The sequence below is a fragment of the Borostomias antarcticus genome (assembly GCF_949987555.1).
Source record: "Borostomias antarcticus genome assembly, chromosome: 7".
Classification (NCBI taxonomy): Eukaryota; Metazoa; Chordata; class Actinopteri; order Stomiiformes; family Stomiidae; genus Borostomias; species Borostomias antarcticus.
In genome coordinates, this window is record NC_140240.1 from 21,160,750 (window position 1) to 21,176,924 (window position 16,175).

At 43.9% G+C, this 16,175-nt stretch overlaps 3 protein-coding genes across 3 annotated transcripts in view; 2 read left to right on the forward strand and 1 right to left on the reverse strand.

Annotated features, from left to right (window-relative positions):
* Positions 1–4,329: 4,329 nt before the first annotated feature.
* On the forward strand, positions 4,330–8,107 carry rbbp9 (retinoblastoma binding protein 9). Its single transcript, XM_084440587.1, has 6 exons — positions 4,330–4,630; positions 4,805–4,931; positions 5,046–5,088; positions 5,184–5,289; positions 7,075–7,160; positions 7,827–8,107. Exons 2-6 carry the CDS (start codon positions 4,836–4,838, stop codon positions 8,048–8,050), a joined length of 555 nt encoding a protein of 184 aa, XP_084296713.1. The 5' UTR covers positions 4,330–4,630; positions 4,805–4,835; the 3' UTR covers positions 8,051–8,107.
* Positions 8,108–8,808: 701 nt separating this feature from the next.
* polr3f (polymerase (RNA) III (DNA directed) polypeptide F) lies at positions 8,809–15,067 on the reverse strand. The gene is made up of 9 exons (XM_084441281.1): positions 14,932–15,067; positions 14,489–14,606; positions 14,066–14,133; positions 13,085–13,152; positions 12,776–12,888; positions 11,841–11,984; positions 10,177–10,284; positions 9,441–9,632; positions 8,809–9,063 (listed from the first exon to the last, which is right to left on the reverse strand). The coding sequence occupies exons 1-9, from the start codon at positions 14,985–14,987 to the stop codon at positions 8,986–8,988; spliced, it is 945 nt and encodes a 314-aa protein (XP_084297407.1). The 5' UTR covers positions 14,988–15,067; the 3' UTR covers positions 8,809–8,985.
* A 976-nt stretch (positions 15,068–16,043) lies between these two features.
* Positions 16,044–16,175, forward strand: part of dzank1 (double zinc ribbon and ankyrin repeat domains 1) — a gene marked incomplete at its 5' end in the record, with an annotated part of 20,839 nt that continues 20,707 nt past the window's right edge. Inside the window, one exon of the mRNA XM_084441373.1 lies at positions 16,044–16,152. Coding sequence (XP_084297499.1) covers positions 16,044–16,152 — 109 coding nt within the window. The remainder of the gene's footprint in view (positions 16,153–16,175) is intronic.

The window sequence follows — 16,175 nt, forward strand, 5'->3', positions numbered from 1 at the left end:
AATTTGTATGGATGATGGACAGGAGTTCTGAAAATTCTGTAGAGAAGGCAGGGCATTGTTTGGGAGGCCTATACAAGGTTACTGCCAGAACTGGGGGCTGGCATTTTAAGACAATAGCGTGGTATTCAAATAGCGAGGTAAAATCATCAAAGGAGATGGTCCTGCAGCTGAGGGCATCTGTAGCTATGGTGGCTGTTCCTCCACCTTTTTTCCCGCTTCTGATAGATTGAAAAAAGCTGTAGTTAGGAGGCTTCGATGAGGGCTGCTGGTCCATTTATATTTAGCCAGGTTTCAGTTAGGAACATACAGTCTAATTTACGTTCACATATAAGATCATTAATGAGAAAGGTTTTGCTTGGTAGGGACCTGACATTCAGGATCGCCATTGAAATAGCTTCCGGAGAAAAGGGCTGGCTCGCTTGACTAGTAGGCCTGGATGGTATATTCACTGGAACGGATATCAGGTTTTTCATATTAGATCCACCTGACTGTTTCCTTATGGTAATAGGGGTGCGGTGGGAGATAATTCGCTGAATGGCATATTCAGGTGGGCAAAATTTGTTTATAGAAATATAAACGTCGCTATGCCAGGTCTCAGTGAGGGGCAGGATTCCAGGTCTATGGTGATGGAGCGCTGGTGAGATGGAGCTGGTGTAGCCCGAACCGTGGGTACAGGAGGTTTATGTTTAGCAGTAGGGTGGTCGAGATGGGTCGGGCTTACCCCACATCAGACGCTGGATGATCTCATCATCAGGTCCATATTCATACCGAGCAGACGGGCACCTGACCTGCTAGGATGAAGGCCGTCCCTGGTGAAGAGGTCCGAGCGGTTCAAGAAGGTGGTGAAATTATCTATGAAGGGAAGCTTCAACTGGCAGCAGTAGCCTTTCAGCCAGATGTGGAGCTGACGGATCCTACTATATTTGGCATCACCATACCGGGGAAAGGAGAACGGGCCTGAGATGATGCAGGTCTTTCCTGACGCCTGAGCAGTGGAGATCAGGGCCTTGAAATCCTCCTTCAGCCGCTCAGACTGTTGGAGCTTGATGTCATTTGTCCCGACATGGATGATGGATGAGGCCAGGGGATAATCCGCGAGGAGTGATGGGACAACAGTCCTGATGTCCGAGACCTTAGCTCCTGGGAAGCAGCAGGTCCGGGCTTTCGGGACCACTACATAGCGCACCATGGATGATCCGATGACGAGCACAGATGGGGGGGCGGGATCAGTGGCGGGCCCACTGGGCTTAGGGGGCCTCCTTGGCTGCCTCACACCTGAAGGCCAAGTCACAGAGGGTGGGGGCTGGGGGTCCTCTCAGTGGACTGGACTGTGCTCAGGCCGGGAAGCAGGCTGATTAGCCTGGCTGTTATGCCGCTCGCCAACCAGGGAGGCATGGGTGGGCTGCGGAGGACTGGCAAGGTACTGAGCAGGGCAGGGTGTGAAATGAACCCCAACAGCAGGGAGCTGGACCGAGGAGCTGATGCTGCTAGTATCCTTGGACCTCTTGGATACAGGCTCGGCCAGCGGAGCAAAGCTATTCTCAGCTGGAGGGTGTCGTTGTCGGAAGGTTGGGAGATGACCCTGGAGGTTTCTCTTCCTCGTTTCCTCCTAACAGTGGTCCAAGGAGTGGAGCTTGAATGCTTGGGTCTGGCTCCGAGTGCGGGCCAGAACTCCTCACCCAGGAAGAAACCAAAATCTACATCCCCACCCCTGGACGACGCCGACGGTGGAGCAGTGGGAGGCAGGACGCTGACGTCTGGGTCGGGTAGCAGTGAGTCCAGGAATTGTTCGGTTTGGTGTATAGAGTGTAGAGTAGAGATCCTACCTTCCAACTCTGATTTTTCGGCTGCGCTGGAGGCAACCCGAGCAGTCTGGGACGGCAGGGTGTGGAGCCATCGCAAGACTGGTCCACGCAGGTGAGAAGACACTTCAAACTGCCCTCTGTTTGCTTGTAGATGTAATAATCCCAGAGCCGAAGAGGGAGAAAGCCCGGTGGCTGTAGGCTAGCTGTAGCTATCTCTAGCTAGCTCAGGACACGCATATAGAGCTTCCCCTTATGGTAAAAGGGCATCCGATCGTTAAAATAATTGCGGAATTAAAATGAGAGGATAAAAACCACCAATCTATTTGCTAAAAGCAAGGCTCAGCTGCTGGCTTGAGCAAAACAACGCTCAGCAAGCTGTAAGACAAACGAAAACCAGAAGACAACCAAGCCAATCTACTTGCTAAAAGCAAGGCTCAGCTGCTGGCTTGTAAATCCCGCTCAGCAAACTGTAAACAAGCGAAAACCAGAAGACAACGAACTTAGTCTACTTGCTAAAAGCAATGCTCAGCTGCTGGCTTGTAAATCCCGCTCAGCAAACTGTAAATCAAACGAAAACCAGAGGACAACCACCTTAGTCTACTTGCTAAAAGCAATGCTCAGCTGCTGGCTTGTAAATCCCGCTCAGCAAACTGTAAAACAAACGAAAACCAAAGACAACAGACCTCGAGATCCAGACGTCGGACTCTCAGGTACCACCAATGTTTGTGCGCGACTTTGATCACGGAGGTATGGTATGCAAGTGGTTAAAACTGGAAAAGAACAATGAACCTGCGATGCTAGCGGGGAGAGGGGGTCCTATTTATGTAGTAGATATGTATATATATGTAACATGTATGTCCCAATACATGGTATGCCACATGCAGTATGGCAAAAATACCAGGATGTCCTACTACATCCGGTTGTATTTTGCAGTATGCAAGCCAGCAGGCTTTTCTGGCTATTCTGACCCACAAGCCTGTGCGCAGCGGAAATGTGCGTCACATGTGCAAGTCGCGGCTGTAGACGAATGTCGAGTTATTGACAGCGACGGATGTGGGCAAATTTCAAGGGGCAATGTTGTTATGACAAGGTAGTCCCAATTGGATGCCTACTGCTTGCAAAGTATGTACTTTCTAAGGCCAGCTGTAGTAGGTACAGTAGGTACTGGTAGTAAGTAGTAGAAGTATGCGATTCGGAACGCAGCCTAAATGTTACCAGTCCCTCACTAATGTAGGTAGGTCATTCCGCTGCCACTAGAAGTTGCTTGATCAACGATGCCTCCTGGTGGTTAAAATGCAACCCTGCACGAAAAGACTTTGGTATATCCATGGATGTATTGGGTGGATCCCGCCAACGCGCTGACGCTACAGTGCCGTCGTGCCACCGCGTTTTGCGCATTCCAACATTAGAGGCTCAGGCACTGTATCTATTGACTGTATCTATCTTAGCTATCGATATTATGGGCCTGATTGTAGTAATTGAAAATTGCAGTTTCACAAGAGTAGCCTACTACACCTGTTTACAAGGGAACAAAATTCATACTTTTGATATCAAAGTGCCCCAGATTGATGCTTTCATCCTTTTAAAATGTCTATGGCAGCATAATACCGTGTTGAACTAGACCAGGGGGTTACAGGGTTGGATGTGATGATAGTTTGAAACTAAATAAGACAATTGATGTGATAGAAACTGTTGACGTATTATTGCATCATCCTCATCATTCCTCAACAGCCTCTCCAGCACCTCACCAATATCAATTATTTTCTCTCTTTAGAGAAGAGTATAGGCAATCCATTACAACTATTGCTTACTTTTGTAAATGTTTTATTGTTGTTTTGTAATATTTTATCATGAATATGATAAATAAATGCTGCATGTAGTTAAAGAAAGTGTTATTCAGTTTTTCATATGCTAAAATTGACTGTAAATTTTTGTGCATTTTTAAAGCTGATATTTCAAATAATAAATGACTGAGGGAAAGCTATAGTGCGCCAATGGGAGGTTCGCCTCTCTTCCTCCTGTCCTCAGTTTTTTTTTGAGTCACCAGCTGCCACTGCTAAACAACATTTACCCAACAAATATGTATAATGCCTGATTTTTTGATATTGATGATAGATGTACTTTTTGTAAAACTGAACAAGAAAGTAGGCTATAACTCATCTTTTCTATGGGTGCCATTTTAGTATAGTTTTTTGGGGATAAGATTGAGAATTACCTTCTATGCAAAACTTCACATGCTATTAATATTTAAGGGAAGGATATTGTAACTTATTTGGAATGTAATGATAAAAATCTGTGTTATATGGTTAATCTCTTTATTCTACTTGGAAAATGTAATTTACACAACCGCGTTCCAGGCAACTCGTAACCCGTGTTTTTCCAACCTTCTACATGTGAAAATACACTGGAATGGCAGTGAAACCCGTAACTTCCCACCCGTGAACTCGTACCAGAACGATACTCTTGGCTTTCTGACGTCACACATCCCTCTAAACAAGATGGCAGCCCACATGGGTACGGCGACAAAGATAACTTTAGGGCAATGTAAAGTAAATTTGTACGTTGTAATCAAAATAATACAGCACTAGCTAGCTAACGTTAAGGTAAACCTGAACTTGACCATGCAAACGTTGATGTCGATGATGTCAATAAATAAAATGATGTAACGTTTAGCTGGCCAGTTTTGACAGTGTGCCAGATCTCAAGCTTTTGCTATAGTGGCTTGTTTACATTTATCCAGAATTTCACGCATTCAGACAGTTTGCCTGGAACGCTATGAAGTCGTGAGTCGTGACTTGAAAATCCTATCTGGAACGCGGCATTCAGTATGTCCTATTTATTTATTTATTCCTGTTGTTTTTTTTAAGTTATGATGCAAGTAATCTGTTTTGTATTATTACGCTTTTATGTTTGTATTTGTAGCCTACATTTCTATTCTTAATTTTAAAAATAAAAAAACGACGACGATCACGTGAACACAAACCATGTGGTCTGTTAAGGAAGTGATTTACCAACGTGGTGAAAGAAGAGATGCCGGTGACTAAAGCTGTAATAGTCCCAGGGAACGGGGCTGGAGACGTTGAGCGGTGCAACTGGTATGGCTGGGCCAAAAAACAGATAAATAAGGTAATTGTTAAGGACGTCGCGTTCACGTGCTCTCCATCATTGTGGGGGCAAATCATTGGACGTTTGCACAGCACCAGTCATCTTGCACCCGCTAATACAGTTTCTCTCCTGTAGATTCCAGACATGACCTGCCTCCTGAAAAACATGCCTGATCCAGGTTTGTGTACATAGTTTTGTTTGGGAGCTATGTGAAGTTTAAGTGTTTTATTTTGGATTCACTACAATAGCTTCTTAATTGTTGTTTTGGTGCAGTGACGGCCAGAGATAGCATATGGTTGCCGTTCTTGGAGGAGGAGCTCCAGTGTGACGAGGAGACCGTCATCATCGGCCACAGCTCTGGAGCAGCTGCTGCTATGAGGTGTGTTCATGAAGGGTGTGTGTTCATGGAAGGGGTGTGTTCATGGAAGGGTGAGTGTTCGTTACATTTTACTTTAATTTGTATTTGCTCAGAAGGGACAATGTACATTCATGAACATTTTAGAAAAAATGTAAATGCACCCAATTACAGCCAGAAGGCTGATTTCCATTGATAGTCCCCCTACCAGATGGTGCAGGGCTGTGTGTCCTAATGGAGCGAGATCACGCTACAGCACAGTACGATAAAGAACTACAGTCCCCAATATATAATACAATACAGTATAGAACCAGAGTGTAATGTGTAAAAAAGGCACCATAAATACATCACATACATCAGATTGCATCACATACATCAAATTGCACATAATATATTGCACATTGAGGGCATCAACTATATTGCACAAAAAATACAGGAGGCAACAACATATGTTTCATTCATACGGTTGCAAAATTTCAGAAATATTAAAAGCTGGAAACTTTCCATGGGAATTAACAGGAATTTATTGGAATTAACAGGAATAAACTGGGAATTTTGGGGTTATCTATTCTATACCAACTTGTCATAAACAGACATAAATATAAACATTTTGTTTATGTGCTCTGAGTGCCCTTTCTAGTTGAAACTATATCTACTGTCATGACCTGCAAGTCACAACCTCCTGCTGACATCACTGCAATTGAGAAGTCAGATGTACTCTTCCCAATGTGATGTACACACACACAAACATTTCTAATACACATTTTAAAAATAATTTTTTTTGCTTAATCTATTTGTGTGCAGAACTTTAATGGATTCTACAGCCCTCTTAGTGTGCAGGATGCTAGGAATTAGCTGTGCATGTGATGGAAGAATGCACAATACAGGGTTGAAATTCAACTGAATTTGCATTAAATCAGGTTATTTTAACCAAGATCATGCTGCATGATCGAGAATTGCATTTTATGTTTTTTCCCCAACTAGGCTACATTTAAGTTCCCTGTTATAGGGTACGCGGTGGTGTAGTGGTCTAATGCATCGTGTTCTGAGCTGCTCATCGGGGACCGGTGGTCTTGCCAGATATGAGTATGGCCGGATCCCAGAGGGAGTGGCCTATTGAGTCGCTGCTCCCTGCGGGTGGTTAGTTTAATCTCGGCTTGAGAGAGTGTCACACAACAGCAACCCTGTCTGGTGTTGGAATTACGGTTGCGAGCTGAGAGTCAAGGAGGCGTCTCTCCCTTTCACATTGCTGATCGGCTGGGCTGTGGACGAATCCTCAACAGTTAGTAGGGGGTAATTGGCCACTAGTTCAGGGTCAGCTACCAAATTGGATGAAAACAGGATAAAATCCTAAAATAAGTATATAAAATAAAAAAAATGTTGGAAAAAGCCTGTTATAGGCTACAAAAAAAGGTAAATATTTCCAAAATTCCCGAGCTTAACTTCCCATCGTAAATTTCTGGAAATTTCCCGGAAATGTTTCGCCACCTTGCAACCCTAATACACTCTACAAAATAGATTAAAAAATACTCTTTACCCCAGTTAAACTATCTGTGAGTGCAGGTTTGGGTGGACTTATGCCAGTGTTCATGAAGGGTGTTCATGAAGGGTTTTATATGAAAGGAACAACTTACCATTATATCCACATGATCACATTCTGAAAATAATTTTAAGTTGCTCCCCTCCAGGGTATTAAGGCTACCTTATTGAGGACAGAATTACATGTCATATACAGTGTTCTCTGTTTTTCAAGTATTATTATTTTGAGAACAGAACTACATGTCATATACCGTGTTCTCTGTTTTTCAGGTATGCTGAAACACACAAACTGTTTGCCATCATTTTGGTGGGAGCATACACCTCTGATCTGGGAGATGAGAATGAGAGAGAGAGCGGTATGTACGCAGCCTGGCGTCGCCAGCCTGATCTCACCAACTCGCATTCGATTTCACTCCGCAGATCAGTCTGGATATCCGTTCTAACGGAATCCGCTTCAACAGAAATTAGTTTGTGCCAATCACAACTGGTTATCTAATATGGGGCGGGTTTAATGAGATGATGGAACAGAGGAGCCAGTCCTACTAGTATAGGGTCTGCACTGCGCTGTATTTGTTTCTAGGACAGAGCTGTACAGTAGGGCTGGGTACTGGCAAGGACCTCATCTACGATACCTATCACAATACATTGTGATACGATACAATATATATTGCGATACTCACATAATTTACTGAAAATGTTGAAATACAGCTGAAATTACGACTCCATCCCTCGCTCCCTGGAGGTGATCCTGAGGGCGGAGGGAATGCAAGACATACTGAATCCATTTAAAACATGAATAATGTATCTATGACTGAATTCTATCCTTTATTTTCTCTCTATATATATATATATATTCTGTCTTGTTCTGTATATTTTCCTTTTTTTTTTTCTGCATCGATACGGTACCACGGAAAATCGATCCAGTATCGCGTTAACAAATATTGAGATGTATCGCTATATGTATATATATGTGTATATATATATATACAGTGCACTAATGTCTCCTTTCTTCTTTCCCACAGGGTATTTCAGCAGGCCGTGGGAGTGGGAGAAGATGAGGGGAAACGTTGGCCACATAGTTCAGTTTGGTTCCACAGACGACCCCTTCCTGCCCTGGGAGGAGCAGCAGGCCGTGGCAGAAGGCCTGAAGGCCGACCTGCACAAATACACAGACAGGGGACACTTCCAGAACTCACACTTCCCAGAGCTCGTCAACGTGGTGCAAAAACTTAGAGCAGCTTCTTGAAAGGCAGCCAACCCACCCCCCCCCCCTGAAAAAAAATAAAAATAAAGAGATTAACTTAAGGTGTACATGCATGGAAGGTAGTTATTTTGGAATTGACAATTATTTTGGCATTGACAATAGAATGATACACAAATGAGTGGCCATTTATTGACTTCAATTTATTAAATATTTCTACATTCTACAAGGCTACATTAGTTTTAATATTTTTTTTAAATAAGTTAACTTATTTAGATAAAACTATATGAACAAAATTGTTCAGTTCATAAACTACCTTAGTATGACCAGCATCTCACTGGAAAACAGTCCTGAATATCATCAGTCAGGACTGGTGCTGCTAAAGGGAAACGCTCTGTAAGTACGTCCCAGCGAGTCCAGCACGCTGCATCACCACAGTTAATGCAGGTCCTCCTCGTGCCAGTCTTGATGACAACTCTTCTGTACCTGTCTGTAGACCAGTTAACCAGACTGACACCTGTCTGTAGACCAGTTAACCAGACTGACACCTGTCTGTAGACTAGTTAACCAGACTGACACCTATAGACTAGTTAACCAGACTGACACCTGTCTGTAAACCAGTTAACCAGACTGACACCCGTCTGTAGACCAGTTAACCAGACTGACACCTATAGACTAGTTAACCAGACTGGCTACTAGCTTTACCACCTTCTGTGCTTAGTCGCTATTTGTGCCCGTTTACATGTTCACTCAGAAACACCTGAACAAAACTAGTACTTTGACAAAAATGTCCATTGGCAACATTATGGTGAGGGTTGGACATATATTATTATGGTGTATAGCAGAGGTTAAGTATTTATTTCCAAGCACATTATAAATAAAACATATCTTGGGACAGCAAAGGTCACTGCAAAAATATACAGATATACTTTCTCCACAATGTGTGTGTGGGGGGAGGGGGGGCGAAGCCAGGCTGCTGGTCAAAAGTTGAGCCACTCGGTCATGTAGATACAGTTGGAGGGAGAGATCTCACATCCCTCGTGACAGTCATCGAACACCTGTGGAAGATGAGGACAAGAAAGAAGAGGTCTTAAGTTTCCTTCTACATTTGACAACTGAAAGACAGTGCTTTAAACTTACAGACTGTGTACATTTCAACACCCTAGAGGGCCAGGGACAAATGTTAGGGTTAAAAGCACCAAACGTTTTTTGGGGGGGGGATGCACTTCATATGATAGCAACCCCCCTTACCCCCTCCCCATTTGAACCTCCTTCAGGATGTCTGATCTAACCCATCGTTTGGTGGAAGCATGTGATCCTCCTCACTCACCCTGTCATATCAGATCAGTGATTTCTCACCCTGTCATATCAGATCAGTGATTTCTCACCCTGTCATATCAGATCAGCGATTTCTCATGGGAGGGGAGGGGCTCACCGGACAGACGCCGCAGGGTGCCTTGACCAGGCCCGTGGGCGGGATGATGGGGTTGACTCCCCGGTAGAGCTTCATCTGGCCGTCCACGCTGCCCACCGTGCCCTCCTTGGCGGCGATGATGGTCATCTCCACCTTGCCGTCGTAGATGAGCGTGTTCAGGATGGTCTCGATGTCCTCCATGGACAGGTCCACCTGAGAGGACAACCAGGCGTTTACTCTCCATGGGGACAGCCTCAGGTCTCTCAGTCCTCCTATCTAATCAGACCACGATCAGTCTGACTCACCGGATGAAGGTTTTGGAGATGAGCCTTGTCATTGGTTTATTACTGACCAATCAGTGGTGATGTGAAATGGTCCGGGCCCAATCAGATTCAATCCAGACTACGTGAAACAACCTAGCAACATATGTGATAAATAAACATTTGCAGAGAGGCCTGAAAGAGAATGGGGATTGGGCATGGCAAAAACTACCTTTTTAAAACCTAATTTTAGATGAGGGCCAAATTATGAAGAACACAGCTTTGATTAGAAGCAGTTTACACATGTTTAAAAGCAGAACTGGACCATAGTTTTCCCGTTAAACGCTTCTGAGCATTTCTCTGAGCGTGCAGAGTGCCAGACGAGCGGTTTCAACTTTCAGGACCGTTTTATTGGTTGTCTGTGGCCATCTGTTTGAAAAAGAAAATTGAAAAAGTAACATCACAAGGCTGTGAACCAGACGAACGGTCTCGCCTACCTTGCTGATGCCCAGTTCACAAATGTACTTCCACACTTCGTGGGATGTAGCGAAGGAGCTGTTCCTCTGCACCATGGGGCTCTGCTTGCTGTCGCGCGCTGCTTCTGCCTGGGTGAGGAACAAACCAGACACAGTGACTGACAGTCCTCCTCCTCCTCCTCCTCCTACTACTGAGGAGCACCACCTGGATGGGGAACAAACCTGTCTGACTGTGGAGGAGTACTCCCCTTTAACAAACCTGTCTGACAGGAGTACTCCCCTTTAACAAACCTGTCTGACTGTGAGGAGTACTCCCCTTTAACAAACCTGTCTGACTGTGAGGAGAACTCCCCTTTAACAAACCTGTCTGACTGTGAGGAGTACTCCCCTTTAACAAACCTGTCTGACTGTGAGGAGGAGTACTCCCCTTTAACAAACCTGTCTGACTGGGAGGAGTACTCCCCTTTAACAAACCTGTCTGACTGTGAGGAGAACTCCCCTTTAACAAACCTGTCTGACTGTGAGGAGTACTCCCCTTTAACAAACCTGTCTGACTGTGAGGAGGAGTACTCCCCTTTAACAAACCTGTCTGACTGGGAGGAGTACTCCCCTTTAACAAACCTGTCTGACTGTGAGGAGCACTCCCCTTTAACAAACCTGTCTGTGAGGAGTACTCCCCTTTAACAAACCTGTCTGACTGTGAGGAGTACTCCCCTTTAACAAACCTGTCTGACTGAGAGGAGTACTCCCCTTTAACAAACCTGTCTGACTGTGAGGAGTACTCCCCTTTAACAAACCTGTCTGACTGAGAGGAGTACTCCCCTTTAACAAACCTGTCTGACTGTGAGGAGTACTCCCCTTTAACAAACCTGTCTGACTGTGAGGAGTACTCCCCTTTAACAAACCTGTCTGACTGTGAGGAGTACTCCCCTTTAACAAACCTGTCTGACTGTGAGGAGGAGTACTCCCCTTTAACAAACCTGTCTGACTGTGAGGAGTACTCCCCTTTAACAAACCTGTCTGACTGAGGAGGAGTACTCCCCTTTAACAAACCTGTCTGACTGTGAGGAGTACTCCCCTTTAACAAACCTGTCTGACTGAGAGGAGTACTCCCCTTTAACAAACCTGTCTGACTGAGGAGGAGTACTCCTCTTTAACAAACCTGTCTGACTGTGAGGAGGAGTACTCCCCTTTAACAAACCTGTCTGACTGTGAGGAGTACTCCCCTTTAACAAACCTGTCTGACTGTGAGGAGGAGTACTCCCCTTTAACAAACCTGTCTGACTGAGGAGAGTACTCCCCTTTAACAAACCTGTCTGACTGAGAGGAGTACTCCCCTTTAACAAACCTGTCTGAGTTGCTAAACCGCAAGTGTACCGTAGGCTTGGTAAATGGACCGCACTTATACAGCTTTTATCCAAAGCACTGAACAATGAAGGCCTCTCATTCACCCATTCACACACACATTCACACACCAATGGCGGCAGCTGACATGCAAGGTGCTGCTCATTGGGAGCAATTTGGGGTTCAGTGTCTTGCCCAAGGACACTTCAACATGTTGTCAGGAGGAGCCGGGATTCTAAGTGCTGACCCTACGATCATTGGACGACCCGCACTACCTCCTGAGCCACAGCCGCCCTGGTTCACCCATCATAGGCACTTGACCTAAGATCTTGTCAGCTTACCTTACTCTGGAGGAATTTAAAACACTGCTGATTGAGAACCTCCACAAACTCCGACTCAAAGTCCTGGTCGCTGTACCAGGCTCCGCCGGTGACCGAGCGGTCAGGCTGCAGGTTGTACAGCATGTACACCTTCTTCTTGGAGGCCTGGATCAGGAAGACAAGTCATCAGGATTAGTATCTACTAACTACGCACCACGGGCAGAGCAGCCCAGTCCCAAGCTGGGCGTTCAGCAAATCATCATATGTAGTAACAGCTGTTCAGGTCCCAGAATGAATATGTGTAATCTTAAAATATACCACCATTACACTGTTCTCACAGACAGATACTTACTGTTTTGATAATATGTAATCTAGGAACATTGGGAGGTTCTTCAAATAATTCATAATATGCCAGTTGGTTTCTTTGAATTCTAGTGTCTGAGATGTAGAGGTGTTTGAACTCTAGCCCTAGTGTCTGAGATGTAGAGGTGTTTGAACTCTAGCCCTAGTGTCTGAGATGTAGAGGTGTTTGAACTCTAGCCCTAGTGTCTGAGATGGAGGTGGTTGAACTCTAGCCCTAGTGTGTCAGCTGTAGTGAGGTGTTTGAATTCTAGTGTCTCAGATGTAGTGAGGTGTTTGAATTCTAGTGTCTCAGATGTAGTGGGGTGTTTGAATACTAGTGTGAGATGTAGTGAGGTCAGGTGTTTGAATTCTAGTGTCTCAGATGTAAAGAGGTGTTTGAATTCTAGTGTCTAAGATGTAGTGAGGTGTTTGAATTCTAGTGTGAGATGTAGAGGTGTTTGAATTCTAGTCCTAGTGTCTCAGAAGTAGAGGTGTTTGAATTTGAGTCTGAGATGTAGTGAGGTGTTTGAATTCTAGAGTCTGAGATGTAGTGAGGTGTTTGAATTGTATAGTCTGAGATGTAGTGAGGTGTTTGAAACGCTGTTTTCACTCACAGCAACAGACTTGACAGCCTTGATGAGCTTCTTGCTCTCCAGATTCTTGAGGATCTTGTTGATCTCTGTTAGCGGGAGGTTGCTTTTGTATCTGATATCTCTGCTCCATATCCCTGGTGGAACATTTTAGAAAACAATGCATTGCTGACGATCCAGAATATAACATAATTTAGATAAAACAAATGCATTCCATTATCGTTGGGGGGAAAGATCATAAATATCCAGACACTCAAGACCATAGTGAACTTGGTACGACGATCATAGAGAATTTGATAAGACGGTTGAAATGGACTAATTCCCATGTCTTACCTTTGTTACCTGCATCCTCAATGACCTGATAAACCAGCTTCTCTTGATTGTCAGAGCCTTTCATTTTACTGTGGGAAATAATGAAGTTAAAATGTTCATTTTGCAAAAAAACAATCCTACGTTGATATCGCTGGGGGCTGGTAACAGAAATGTTTGAGGAGGATGCTCCACTAAGTCTTCCTGGACCCAGAAATGTTGAAATCGAAAATGAATTTACAGCCATTCATCACTCATCTGGACGGATCATAACAAATTAAAAAGTCACTATCTTTCCATTTATCTTGCTGTTCATGCTGTAATTGCACATTGAAGACTAGGCAGTCAGCTAGTAAAGGTAGGGCGGTATACTATTCGGGGCTATATTCCAGTATACCGCCTTGCCAGGAACCATTCATTGCGCCATTGAGTTTTGCCACTCGGTCTACATTACTGCATCTACAGACAATTAGTTTGTTACTCACCTAAGTGAAGACATTTTTTGAAAGATGAAAGCCTTTTTTCCGATGTGGCTACAGTTGTAGCCCCCCCAACTTTTATATAAAAAACACTTTTTTGCACGTAAATATCACATATCCACCGATGTCCACTCAGCTATTATGGTGTCCACCTGGCTTCACAACAATTCATGTGATCTCACATGCTGTTTACTCGCTGCTTTCTCTCTGGAGAGAGATCACGTGATCAAGGTCACGAAGCCAGGTAGTGGATATTGGTTTGATTTAAGTGCAAAAACTTGCTTTTTATATGAAAGTTGGGGTGCTGCCACCTTGGAAAAAAGGCTTTCATCTTTCAAAAACTGTCTTCACTTCAGTGAGTAATGAAATATCTGTAGATACGGTACTGCAGACCGAGTGACAAAAGTCAATTGTGCAATGAATGGTTCCTGGCAGAGCGGTATACTGGGGTACAGCCCTGAATAGTACACCAACCTGGACCAGGGCTATAGTTGAGTATGAAAAGTAAAAGTCAGCACATGTCTACCTTGCTGTCTGGGTATCCTTCATCCTGTACAGAAGTCCTGAGCTGTTTCGTAGAAGGTCCAGCTGACCCTGCACAAACAGAATTATCTATGTTACATTCAGTCTTTTGATAGGAATCAAAACATCAGAAACATTCAAGTTTGGGGGAGCTAAGCTGAGGTTGAGCTGCCCCCAGCACCACCTCATTTGTTATTGATGATTAAATGTCGGCTAATTATCACCTACTACAGACAGAAGTCTGTTGATGATGATTACATGTAGGCTAACTATCACCTACCACAGACAGAAGTATGTTGATGATTACATGTAGGCTAACTATTACCTACCACAGACAGAAGTATGTTGATGATTACATGTAGGCTAACTATCACCTACCAGAGACAGAAGTATGTTGATGATTACATGTAGGCTAACTATCACCTACTAGGGACAGAAGTCTGTTGATGGCCATGGCTCTGTGTTGGGCCTCCAGCTGCGGCATGTCATTCTGAATGACCTGGTCAGTTATCCCGTGGGGGAACTGCTGGCAGAGTTCTTTGATCCTGTCCAGTGGAACAACACAAATTCCTTTCAGCAGTAATCAAACACATCAAAAGTTATCAGAGACACAGTTATCAGTTATAAAACACATCAACAGTTATCAGAGACACAGTTAGCAGTTACCAAACACATCAACAGTTATAAGAGACACAGTTATCAGTTATAAGAGACAGTTATCAGTTATTAAAAAAAAAAACATCACCAGCTAACTAACCCAGCTACACATCGGTAGCTTTGCTGAAGATAGACGCAGTAATTTGTACTGTCTCAAAACGTTTGCTAGCTAGCTAACCAACCGATGACATGCTAATGAAACAGCGTGCAAACCTCTTTTCGATCTCCCCAATATCGGCGGATTCTTGCTTTACTTTCACATCCGCCATTGTGAATGTATATGCACCTTTTCTAATTCTGGAATGGCATAAACGTAAAAGGAAATATCATTCGAGGCAAGAAGCTTAACTAACTCAGCTGCGCGTCCACAACCAAAACATTTCCAGCATGCGACTTTGGGTCCTTCTTCTAAATCGAGTGGTCACATTTAGTAAGGAGCCCGGAAATCGCCTGCTCAAAACTAAATTTAAAATGAAAATAAAAATTCTACGAATTCTTTACAGCCCTCTTAAATTGTAGTTGATTATCCCTTAATACTAATAGCATGGAATTTAATTAATAGCAATATACCAATTATACTATTATTGTAATTATGGCAAAATGCGGTCGTATCGTATGTTGAATCAGGTTCATGCTTATTAGCCTAAACTCATTCATGCAAAAATACAAATATTCGATATTCAATTAATTGTGGTAAATATCAATAACTGTATTCATCTATAAAATAGATAACGAAATACATGACGTAGCCTACTGTGTCGAGTGTTGTGGTTGGTTGTAAGGGTTGCTAAGGCGCTCAGCGTCGCTGGAAACACTGAGTAGAGCGACGCTGACGTCGACAGAGCTTCTCATCAGAGCTACAAGAGGTGAGAGAATAAGATAGATTATTAGATTAAATTAGATTACTGAAACAATTCCATAATGAATCTTCATAGTTCACATCGTGCTGAATCAATTGGAATGCGTGGGGATTTGAATTGCGAAATTCTTTAAAGGGATAGTTCACACAAAATGCACAACAATTTACAACAACCACAACCTTGGTGTGTAGTTCATTTGAATGGTTATCTGGATACTATGTGGTTTGCATTTGATTGTGATGTGGACATGTAGGCCAGAAATGTTTCCCCTCTGCTGTCTAGATACTGTAGACAGACAGACCGACCGACAGACAGACAGACAGACAGACAGACAGACAGACAGACAGATAGATAGATAGATAGATAGATAGATAGATAGATAGATAGATAGATAGATAGATAGATAGATAGATAGATAGATAGATGTACTACTCAGGTATTACTTCATGTACAGGCTCAGTAACCATGACTGCTGGCTCCATCGTGGTCCCTCGCGTCATCCCAATCCGCATCCCTCCACTGGGGAAGGCCAAGCACGAGATCGACACCTCCACTCCTGTTGAGATCAGATCAGGTCAGAACCTTCACAGCACTCAG